The sequence below is a fragment of the Lithobates pipiens genome, unplaced genomic scaffold, assembly GCF_037356315.1.
Source record: "Lithobates pipiens isolate NorthernLeopardFrog02 unplaced genomic scaffold, aLitPip1_a1.2 Scaffold_16, whole genome shotgun sequence".
In the NCBI taxonomy this organism is placed as follows: Eukaryota; Metazoa; Chordata; class Amphibia; order Anura; family Ranidae; genus Lithobates; species Lithobates pipiens.
Genome location: NW_027507748.1, coordinates 436,508,181 through 436,520,900, shown reverse-complemented (window position 1 = coordinate 436,520,900; position 12,720 = coordinate 436,508,181). Strand labels below are relative to the sequence as shown.

At 42.8% G+C, this 12,720-nt stretch overlaps 1 protein-coding gene across 4 annotated transcripts in view; it reads right to left on the bottom strand.

Moving 5' to 3' along the window:
- Positions 1–12,720, bottom strand: part of MAP4K4 (mitogen-activated protein kinase kinase kinase kinase 4) — a 271,290-nt gene that overhangs the window by 162,822 nt on the left and 95,748 nt on the right. For all 4 annotated transcript variants that reach the window (XM_077482654.1, XM_077482655.1, XM_077482656.1 and 1 more), the window contains exon 3: positions 1,032–1,088. In XM_077482654.1, the coding sequence (XP_077338780.1) occupies positions 1,032–1,088 (57 nt within the window). The remainder of the gene's footprint in view (positions 1–1,031; positions 1,089–12,720) is intronic.

Sequence of the window (12,720 nt, the reverse complement as noted above, 5' to 3'; positions counted from 1 at the left end):
TACTGTATATGTGCACTGCACTTCCCACCCCCCATGTCTTGTGTGGATGGGGCTTTTTATTTCTTCATTTGGTTATAAATTAGGATATACAATGAGAGAACACTGGGTGGGAACCTACGATTAGCTCCTCCCATTCTGTATACGCCCACAGGCTACACAGGAATAATGCCCCTTCCTGGAAGTGATGTCACTAGCTTTCAGCAACCACACCCACTGGCTGATTTTAGTCTCAAAAGGAGGTAGAATTGAAGTCATGTGATGGCACTGGATACTATAAAATAAAAAAGGTAGAAAAACTGGCATTATTTTGAGACATAAGGCTGACCTTAGCTCACAATGATTGCAGGAGAGAAGTTAAGTGTTGGGGTGGACTTCCACTTTAAATACCACCAAAAGAAAGCTCCATTTGTGTGTAAAAAAAAAAAAAAAGTTTTTTTCCTTTGGGTACAGTGTTGCATGACCGTGCAATTGTCATTTAAAGCGACAATGCTCAAAGCTGAAAATCAGCCTGGGCAGGAAGGGGGTAAAAGTGCCCAGCAGGCACGTGGTTTAAAAAAAAAAAAAAAAAGTTCCCACCCTTCAAGAAAGTCCCAAATTTTAAGTGGTCATCAGAACATGAATATAGGAGAAATCACGTAATTGAGACACTAGCTTTCCTCTCACTTTATTTTGCCTATGGGACAGGAAGTGAAGGGAAATCTGCCCAATGGGACAGATTTAAAAAAATATATATATAGAAAAAAAACACTTCTCTACTCTATCCAAAACGGAAAAAAAAAAGTCTGCCTTTGGTTCTAATGTGTATTCCAAGGAGTGTGAATTATCTCATTACAAAGATGCACTGAACTTCTATATTTGGCAATTATTGTGAATTTGTTTCTTTTAAAAAAATGAATACAATAAAATTAAAAAATTAAAAAAAACACAATTATCAAAAGCATGCTATGAAACTGTGCACAGTTTTTAAGAATCTTCAACACCAAAATGGGACAGAACATGGAATACACAATAGCGAAGTAGACACCACCTACCTCTGTAACATCCATGACTTTGATAGCTGCAAGTTGGCCTGTTTTGACATGGCGACCCTGAAAATTGTAGAAAGAGACAAGATTAGTGCTGTATTCTTTTAAAGTCAATGCATTTCATAGACAAGATAGAGATTATATTATATATATATATATATATATATATATATTCTGCACAACCAGAGTTAACTGCTAATACAGTATATTTCATGATGTAGACCAGAAAAAAAAAAAAAAAACACAAACTGGGAAAATTACAGCCAAGTACTACAAAATATCTATTGATGTCTGCATGGGGTTGCATTACTTTATTTGCTCTTTGCAATTAAAATATAAACTTGAGAGTGCTCAAAACACCACTTATTATTAAAAAGAGGAAGAAATAAACTAAACTGTAGCCAAATGTAAAATGCATAGCTGAAATACATACATGTAAACCGTCTTGTGATTTTACACATCCCTTACTCACCTAACCTTTCCAGCAATACGTAAAATTGATCTGTAGCCATACGAACTTGACCACCTTGTTTTTTTGCAATTAAATCTAAAAACTGGTAAATGTTGTACTGCACATTGGTGCAGACCCTCGGCCACTGCCATACTGAATGGGGGTAAGGAGGGGGCACTATGGTTAGAGTTGCACACATACTTGTACAAATGCTCTGATACCTGAAACTGATACCTTTGCAGTGCAATTTGAGCCCATTCTAAATTAATTGGCTCAAATCACATTGCAATGAATCATATGCGATTTGAACAGGAATGTGGTGCGATTCCTGTCTGAATACAACACACCTCTTCAGGAAGGAGGGGGGTGGGGGGGGGGCTTGTATCTTGGCATGCTGGGTGTCTAACTCCTTTCCAGTTTTTTTTTTATTATTATTATTCTTTATTTACTGGTTTACAAGAAAACATTAGCATGACATTACACCATGATCAGGCGTTGTGTGCTACAGGCCAGTTAAAGCGGAGTTCCACTCATTTAAAAAAGTTAGCAGCTACAAAAAGTGTAGCTGCTGACTTAATCAGACACTCACCTGTCCCACGGTCTCGCAATGTGGGCGTATGTATCCCCGCTCCTCTCCGCAGTGCCGGAATTCTAACTGTGGGAACCCAGCTGTGACTTCACAGCCAGGAGAACCACATGCTGGGAATGGCCGGGCAATCTTCTGGGACCTGTGATGTGTCCCAGAAGATTGTGGGGGGGGTGATCTTCCTCGTGGCGCCAGGGGAGGAAGTGGGAGCTAGGTGCCTGTAAAAACAAGGTATACACTCCTCCCCAAAAAACGGGGTCACCAGCACTTAAAGCAGATTTCCACCCAAAGATTGAACTTCTGCTTCAAGTTTTCAACACCGAAAATAAATATCAAGCAAAACCTTAAAAATAGCTCATCATACCGACTGAGAAACAAAAAATAGAGCCTAAAAGGCCAGCACATACAAAGAACTGATCATTGATATACCATATTTTTCGCTCCATAAACAAACACTCTTCCCCCCCCAAAAAAAGTGTGGGGGGGGGGGGGGGAATGTTTGTGCGTCTTATGGGGAGAATATTGACCAATACTGGGCTGGCCGTGGACAATACTGGCAGCAAACATCTTTTTTTTTTTTTTTCTCGGGCCTGGCCCCAGCAGCACACATGATGTAGAAGCCCAGTCAGGTACAAGAAGTCAACCCAGGAAGCTTTGCAGCAGGTGAGCAGGCCCAGAGCGCAGAGGCATGCCCACGCAGCGTTATTACGCACTGCTTCACGCACGGCCTGCTCACCTGCTGCTGCAAACCTAATTGTGTACCTGCATAGGTCGCCGCCTCCCTTAGCGTGCATTCCAGTCCCTCACCTTGGCAAACAGTGGTTGGCCGTAAAGGACAAAAGAGAAAAAAGGAGAGGCGAGGAGTCAGAGGACACATCAGCAAGCCACAACAGGTACCAACCCAGCCACCCACTGTAGAATATTTTTTTTCTTGTTTTCCTCCTCTAAATCCTAGGTGTCTTATGGTCAGGTGCGTCGTATGTAGCAAAAAATAAAGTAATAAAACAGAAGAAATCATGTGCACACCAAGAAAAACTAAGTAGCCAAAACTGGATGCAAGGAGGGATCCTTTCCAGTTCTGACAACATTTTACCAGACAGAAGAGAGGGATACTTTAAAAGGGTTGTTCTGGCATCCCTCAGCAGCGCTCCTCCTCTTCTCGTGTGCCCTGTCGGAGAAGCGCTCTAATTTGTGGACACCCATGCATTTCCTGCTTCTGCATCTATTCAAACAGAAGGCAGTACTTGGCCTCGCCCCCGGGTCACTAGATTTGATTAACAGCAGTGTGAGCCAATGGCTGTGCTGCTATCAATCTATCCAATGAGGACCCAAGACACACTGGTGTGCTTGTCCTCCACGTGAGATAGAGGGAGCACAGGTAAGTAAAATGGGGGCTCAGTTGGGGACGGGCTGCAGCATTACAGATCGACTGCAGGAAGCAGCCCTGTTCAATTCTTTAGATACCCATTAGGGTCTCTTTAATTCAACCTGGCCAATTACAGATGTGAGGGTTTATTGAGTGCTCCACACTCTACCACATCTCTTTAAGGACCCTTTCACACTGAGTTTTTCAAATGCTTTTGTGTTAAAAAATAAATAAAAAAATAAATAAAAAAGTGCCTGAAAAGCTGAAGAAAAATGCCTCCCTAAATGAAATGCAAACGCATTGCAAATGCGCAGCAAAATCATTATTAGGGTATAGGAGTTTTACTGGCAGTTTTCAGATGAACCAGTATGAGAAGCACACTAACTGCTCTGTCCAGTAGTGGCTACAGAAGGCAGTGTCAATACTCTCACAATTGACTGACAGTAGGACACAGCTAAAAACACTAAAAAGACTCCAACGTTCACGCACTGGCTGGTACAGAGCCTATGAGCCACTAGATCTCGGAGTGTATAAGACCTAATACCATCTGTTTGGATACAGTTGTTAATATAGTTTAGCTTCTTACACAAAGCTCTGAAAGTGTGTATTGACACTACCAATGCCAGGAGCTGAATCACTGAATGTGTGGCCAACTGCCTCATGTTCATGACAGCCAACATGGAGCACATCACCAAGTCAACCAAAGAAAGGACTTTACTCAGTGTGGGTGTGCGTACCAGGGTTTCTTTCTACACTCCAAAAGAGATGCCAGAAGGTTAATTGGCACTATTATGTGTAAGTACAGTAGATATAAAAGTCTACACACCCCAGTTAAAACGTCAGGTTTATATGATGGAAAAAAAAAGAGAGAGACAAAGAAATAAGTTCAGAACTTTTTCCATCTTTAATTTGACCTATAAACTGTGCAATTCAGTTGAACAACAAAACTGAAATCTTTTAGGTGGAGGGAAGTAAAAATAAAATATGGTTGTATAAAAGTGTGCACACCCTTATAGCGGAATGACGGCCACATGATGTCCAGCAGGATAACAGCTGCTGCATGCTCGTGTGACAGTTTGACACACCGCTCAATAAAAAGCCTCTGACGGAATCCAATCACGGCTGACCACGATGACCGGCTTTTCCTCACTTGCGTCTGACAGACGTGAGTAGAGGAGAGCTGATCGTCTGCTCCCCTGGCAGGAGGGGGGGGGTCTGTGCTGATTGTTCATCAGCACAGCCCCCCCCCCCCCTCGGATGCCCGCCCAGGATCACCAGGGATTGCAATTACAACCACATTGGACCACCGGGTATGCCACCCTAGACCACCAGGGAAATGCCAATCAGTGCCCATCCCCAATACCTGCCAGTGCCACCTATCAGTGCTACCCATAAGTACCCCTTTCAGTGCCCAGTGTCACTGATCACTGCCGCATATCAGTGCCACCCATCAGTGCCACCTTACCAGTGCCGGAGAAAACTTATGTACAAAATTTTATAACAAAACAAAAGAAAATATTTTTTTCTAAATTTTCTGTCCTTTTTTTATTTAATTGTTTAGCAAAAAATAAAAACGCAGAGGTGATCAAATACCACCAAAAGAAAGCTTTGTGGGAACAAAATGATAAAAATTCTGTCTGGGTACAGCGTAGAATGACTGCACAATTGTCATTTTAACAGTGACAGCGCTGAAAATTGGCTTGGGCAGGAAGGGGGTGCAAGTGCCTGGCATTGAAGTAATTGAACTAATACTTTGTTGAAGCATTTCATCTTTTTGGATATGAGTCTATCAAGCATGGCACATCTGGCAATATTTGCCCACTCTTCTTTGCAAAAACACTCCAAATCTGTCAGACTGCGAGGGTATCTCCTGTGCACAGCCCTCTTCAGATCACCCCACAGATTTTCAATTGGCTTTATGTCTGGGCTCTGGGTGGGCCATTCCAAAATTGTATTTCTTCTTCTGGTGAAGCCATTCTATGTATGCTTTGGGTTGTTGTCATGCTGGAAGATAAAGTTCCTCTTCATGTTCAGCTAACAGAAGCCTGAAGGTTTTGTGCCAATATTGACTGGCATTTGGAACGGTTCATGATTCCCTCTACCTAAGACTAAGACCCCTGTTCCAGCTGAAGAAAAACAGCCCCAAAGCATGATGCTGCCTCCACCATGCTTCACTGTGGGTATGGTGTTCTTTTGGCGTTTTGTAGTGTTGTGTTTGCACCAAACATCTTTTGGAATCATGGCCAAAAAAAGTTCAACCTTGGTTTCATCAGACCATAACACATTTTCCCACATGCTTTTGGGAGACTTCAGGTGTGTTTATGCTAAATTCAGCAAGGCTTGGATGTTTTTCTTTGTAAGAAAAGGCTTCTGTCTTACCACTCTACCCCATAGCCCAGACATATGAAGTATACGGGAGATTGTTGCCACATTTACCACACAGCCAGTACTTGCCAGATATTCCTGCAGCTCCTTTAACCACTTCCCGACCAGCGCACGCCGATGTAAGTCGGCAGAATGGCACGGCAGGCATACTGGCTTACAGGTATGTCCAATCTTAAATGCCGCCCTGCCATCGTGAGCGCGTACCGGTCGGGACCCCCGTGAGTCCGGTCGCAGGTCCCGCGGACTTGATCACTGCGGGCTCACCCACGATCGTCTCACGGGGCGGCTGAACTGGGAGATGCCGTTGTAAACAGCATCTCCCCGTTCTGCCTAGCAACAAGTGATGCTGATCTCTGCTCCATGTGATTGGAGCAGAGATCAGTGTTCACTAAAAGAAAGCCCAGCCCCCAACAGTAACACGCCCCTAGGAACACTTAACCCCAACCACTGGTTAACCCCTTCACTGCCAGTGTCATTTACACAGGAATCACTGCATTTGTATAGCAGTGATTGCTGTATAAATGACAATGGTCCCAAAAATGTGTCAAAAATGTCTGATGTGTCCGCCATAATGTCGCAGTCACAATAAAAATCGCTGATTTCCGCCATTATTAGTAAAAAAAAAAAAATTATAAAAATGCCATAAAACTATCCCCTATTTTGTAAACGCTATAACTTTTGCGCAAACCAATCAATAATCGCTTATTTTTTTATATATATATTTTGGGGGGGATATTTATTATAACAAAAAGTAAAAAATTATGCGTTTTTTCAAAATTGTCGCTCCATTTTTGTTTATAGTGCAAAAAATCTAAAACGCAGGGGTGAGCAAATACCACCAAAAGAAAGCTCTATTTGTGGGAAAAAAGGACGTCAATTTTGTTTGGGAGCCACGTTGCACGACCGCGCAATTGTCAGTTAAAGCGACGCAGTGCCGAATCACAAAAAGTGGTCTAGTCTTAAGCCAGCAAAATGGTCCGGTCTGTAAGTGGTTAATGTTGCTGTAGGCCTCTTGACAGCCTCCCTGACTAGTTTTCTTCTCGTATTTTCATCAGTTTTGGAGAGATGTCCAGTTCTTGGTAATGTCACTGTTGTGCCATATTTTCTCCACTTGATGAGTGTCTTGATAATGCCTTGGAAATTCTTTTGTACCCTTCTCCTGACTGATACCTTCTAACAAAGAAATCCCTCTGATGCTTTGGAAGTTCTCTGCGGACCATGGCTTTTGCTGCAGTATGCCACTAAGAAAATGTCAAGAAAGCCCTACTAGAACAGCTTAACTTTATTTGGGGTTAATCAGAGACACTTAAATAGGAGTCAGTACATACCTGCCATCATTTTAAACATGAGTTAAGCAATCACATTTTAATTCAGAACACAGCTACATCCTCAGTTTTACGAGGGTGTGTACACTTATGCAACCACATTTAAGTTTTTTTTTATTTTTACTTCCTCCCCCCTAAAAGTTTTTTTCAATCTTTTTCAGTTGTACAGTTAATAGGTCACATTAAAAAGGTGGAAAAAGTTCTGAAATGATTTATCTTTGTCTCATTTTTTTATATCACAGAAACCTGACATTTTAACAGGGGTGTGTAGACTTTTTATATCCACTGTATAGGAAATAGGGACCTTCTTTGATTGTGAGCTCCATATTAATGAATACTATGAAAAGTGCTAAGTAAATTGAAGGCACTACATAAAAAGTGATATAGAAAAGAGTGAATTGCAGGGGGTTATTTACGAAAGGCAAATCCACTTTGCACTGCAAGTGCACTTGAAAGTGCAGTCACTCTAAATCTAAGGGGTAGATCTGAAATGAGGGGAAGCTCTGCTGATTTTCCTTGCATGTCCCCCTCGGATCTACAGTGACTTTACTTCCAAGTGCACTTGCAGTGCAAAGTGGATTTTCCTTTAGTAAATAACCCCCCATGTGTTTTTTTAGATCTGCAAGCTCTCCAGCAATGTACAAGACCCCACAGAGGCCAATCTACAACAAACTAAGAAAAATAAATAAAATAACTAAATACAACAGTCATTCAAATGCTAAAAACCATACTCTTGCTGTCTGAGTGGAAAAGACGAACAATGGACTCTGAAAGAAATCTGGGAAACTATTAGAAATTCTCATGGCTAGCCTTCATGTTTTGCTCTGTACACATAATGACAATCTGATGCTGTCCACGGCTCTAAATAAAGGTTTTCCCACTGGAAAAGTGGTTTTGGTTTTTAAAGCAGTCATGCGTGTTCTCCAGAGTTGAAGGCTGTGCCACGCAGGAGACTTCCCCTCTCCCCAGCACAGAATAAGCCAAGTGCAATCCAGTGGGGACGCTAGTTTCTAGGTGAGGGAAGAGCCGGGGCCGACCACAGCTGTGCTATTCTCAGTACACATGCTCACTACAGCCGGATGATCTCATCTACACATCTCCATTGTCAGCTTCCCATAGTATGGCTCAGCCCACAAAGCACAGATATGCAGCAAATGCAGCACACATCGCCCATAAACTCCTTTACTTGTCTCTCTAGTATGTCAGGATTTAACCCATTAACACACCAGAGTACAACACCAGCGCCATTTCAAAAGACACAGATCAGTGCGATGGCATGGCAAATCACAGCAGTGTGAACCAGAGCTCAAAGTGTACGTTACTTTAAATATTTCTCTATGTGCGTGTGTTCACATGTGTACGTTAGAAATCAGTCACGTTTATATACTTCAATCTGAAGAACCTGGTTGATCCTGCCAGTCACATTTCTTCTAAAATGACCAGGCAAAGCACAGGAGCGCATCTGTGTAAAGCCTCGTACACACGATCGGCTTGATGGCCAACAAAACGGCAGACTTTGTCCAAAGGGCGTGTGCCAGGAACTTGTCTTGCATACAAATGGTACACAAGAGTGCCATCCTTTGGGCACCTTCTCCTAATGTCGTGTTTGGTGAGCACTGATTCCGAGCATTCGTGTGTGTACTTTGGACTTGTGTGACGGACTTGTGTTGAATCTGACAACAGACCGCTGTACGCCGAAAATTTACTAGCCTACCATCCAACATTTGTTGGCGGAATGTTGGACAACAATTGTCTGATGGAGCGTACCAATGGTTGGATTTTAGGCAAACAGTCTGTTATCACACAATTCCCGCACGAAAATCTGATCCTGTGCATGAGGCCTTAGGCTTCACGTACACATAGCCTATTATGACCATCAGCCACTGGAAAACACAGCAAAATCATCAGTGATTCTACAGCAATTTTGCCACATTTTGCGGCTTGTGGTCAATATGTTCCTATCCTAAACGCAATTTTTCCACATTCAGGAGAGGGGGGTTGAACCTCCCCTAACCGCAGATGCTCCTAAATGATCCCAAAAGCCTATGTGTACATAGACGCAAGCTTTTATGAAGTTGCATTTAGGAGCCTTGACAAAAATAAATGCCAAAAGCTCCAAAACGCAAGTTTAGGAGCTGTAATGTACATGACACCCAAGTGTGCACAGTTTGAATCCTTTGGCTGGCCACTCAGAAGACACTGTGCAGAGACACAGCCTGCCTCCTGCACACACACCTTCCCAATCACAGCCTGCCTCCTGCACGCACCCCTTCCCAATCACAGCCTGCCTCCTGCACGCACCCCTTCCCAATCACAGCCTGCCTCCTGCACGCACCCCTTCCCAATCACAGCCTGCCTCCTGCACGCACCCACTCCCAATCACAGCCTGCCTCCTGCACGCACCCACTCCCAATCACAGCCTGCCTCTTGCACGCACCCACTCCCAATCACAGCCTGCCTCCTGCACGCACCCACTCCCAATCACAGCCTGCCTCTTGCACGCACCCCCTCCCAATCACAGCCTGCCTCCTGCACGCACCCCTTCCCAATCACAGCCTGCCTCTTGCACGCACCCCCTCCCAATCACAGCCTGCCTCCTGCACGCACCCCTTCCCAATCACAGCCTGCCTCCTGCATGCACCCACTCCCAATAACACAGACTGCATCTTGTGTCAGACTGAAAAGACTATGGAATACAGGCCCAATGTGTCTGCAGTGTGCTGTAATCCCACACCTCACTATCATAAACAGATGCATTGTCACATAGACAGGACTTTTTAACCTTGTAAAAAAGAGGCAAGAAAGATAATTTTCGAAACTAAGTAAAATCAGTTATGGTGCCTGTATACTTGTAACTGGATTAGTGTCTTGTTTTTTCAGGAGGCATTTTTTTTTTTATAAAAGCCATCCTAGCGACTAATTAGCACATGGATTTCTTTTACAGGTGGCTGAAGAAGCCAGTGGGAGGGGAGGGGTCCCATACACATACGTAAAATCGGCGATCACACCACACGTGTGGTATTGCAATGGACATCAGAGCAAGCGCAATAATTCTAGCACAAGACTTCCTGTGCAACTATATAAAAAAAAAATACACTCAAAAGAACACTGTGCTGCCTAAGGCTGCATTCACACCTGAGCGTATTTTTTTCAAGCAGAAAATTGCGCAAATTTACAGGGATTTTGCAGCGTTTTAGCTGCGTTTTTACCGCGATTTTGCAGCGTTTTTTAACGGTGTTTTGCCGCGATTTTGTACAGGGCAAAGGGCTTCAGGCGACATGGAGTGGAGATGTGAACCATCTCCATAGAGAACAATTGATTTTTTTTCCCCCTCCAGTGTTTTGTAGCTTCAGGCTTCAAGGTACAAAAACGCTGAGGTGCGATTAGGGCCTAAAAGCTCTTAACCACTTCCCTACCAGCGCACGACGATGTACGTCGACAGAATGGCACGGGCAGGCATATTGGCGTACATGTACGTCCAATATTCGTTGCCGCCGTGCCATCGGGAGCGCGCCGCCGGCGGCGCGCTCCCGCGCTGGTCGGGACCCCCGTGAGTCCGGTCACGGGACCCGCGGACTCGATTGCCGCGGGCATCCCCGCGATCGTCTCACGGAGCGGCCGAATGGAGAAAATGCTGTATAAACAACATTTTCCCATTCTGCCTAGCAACTAGTGACGCTGATCTCTGCTCCATGTGATTGGAGCAGAGATCAGTGTACACTAAATGACAGCCCAACCCCCCCACAGTTAGTAACACACCCCTAGGAACACTTAACCCCTACACTGCCACCCACTGGTTAACCCTTTCACTGCCAGTGTCATTTACACAGGAATCACTGCATTTATATAGCAGTGATTACTGTATAAATGACAATGGTCCCAAAAATGTGTCAAAAATGTCCGATGGGTCCCCCACAATGTCACAGTCACAATAAAAAAAAAAAATCGCAGATCGCCGCCATTACTAGTAAAAAAAAAAATAATAAAAAATTATTAATAAAAATGCTATAAAACTATCCCTATTTTGTAAACGCTATAACTTTTGTGCAAACCAATCAATCGCTTATTGCGATTTTTTTTACCACAAATATGTAGAAGAATATGTATCGGCCTAAACTGAGGGAAAAAAATGTTTTTTTATATATTTTTGGGGGATATTTATTATTACAAAAAGTAAAAAATAATGCGTTTTTTTCAAAATTATCGCTCTATTTTTGTTTATAGCGCAAAAAATAAAAACCGCAGGGGTGATCAAATACCACCAAAAGAAAGCTCTATTTGTGGGAAAAAAAGGACGTTAATTTTGTTTGGGAGCCACGTCGCACGACCGCGCACTTGTCAGTTAAAGCGACGCAGTGCCGAATCGCAAAAAGTGGTCTGGTCTTTGACCAGCAAATTGGTCCGGTCTGCAAGTGGTTAAATAAGCAAAATCAAGCAGCTAACACGACAGACAAGCAAATAGGTATATAAAGTGTAGCGCTAAATATGATAATCTGGTTAGAAAATGTCAGGACCCCCAGACTTATAAACATGCATGAAATGATACCGTAATGAACTGGTGGTCTATACTAAAAAAATATCAAATAAAATTACAAAAAAAATTTGATAATATCAAATTCAAAAACACTGAGTAATTAGTGATACACATTAATAACCCGTGCAGATATTAACATTTCACATATATAAATCTGAAGCTAGGCTAATAATGAACCTGTACAGAAAGCCTAATTGATACAACATAAATGAGCATAAACCATGTGGAAAAAAAAAAAAAAAAGAAGGTCTTTAGGTGAAAAAGTTCAACGTGCAAAAAGATCCCAAGTGGTTGGATATGGGCGTTTCTTCAAAAAACTCAAAGAGAAATATGTTGACGCGCAATCGCTACTGTGACAATCCCACCACTTGTAAAGATGTGAGCTTACCGAATAGCTCAGACTCAAATGAACGTACGTTCTATGAGTCAAAAGAGCTTAGAAGTATCAGCTGGCAACCTGGGATGTGATATCTGGAACTGCGTTCAGGAACCTTTCAAAAGGGGTCAGTCTCCACACAGGGATCAAATTTCAACCGATATAATAGAAGAGGATAGAGAAGACCATATAGCGTAATTCCATATAGCAACGAAAATTTATTAAAAAGTAACACACTTACATTTTTAAAGTGTTTCAAGTGCTTGTAAAAAATATGTTGGCGGCAGTAGAGTCCTGCCGACATGTTTCGTCTCAATAGACTTCGTCTGGGAGACGAAGACTTCCTATGCAACTATAAACTGGTAAGCAGTAAAGGCTTTGAAAACTGCGCTTATGGAAATTTTTATATATATGATGTGTTGGGTAACAATTTACTCGGTGTAACATTATCTTTCAGGACATAAAAAAAAATTGGGCTAACTTTACTTTTTTTAATTCAAAAAAGTATTTTTTTTCCTAAAAAAAAAAAAAAAGTGCGCTTGTAAGACCTCTGCACAAATACGGTGTGGAAAAGTATTTCAACGACTGCCATTTTATTCTCTAAGGCAGGGGTGCTCAACCTGTGGCTCTCCAGCTGTTGCGGAACTACAAGTCCCATGAGGCATAGCAAGA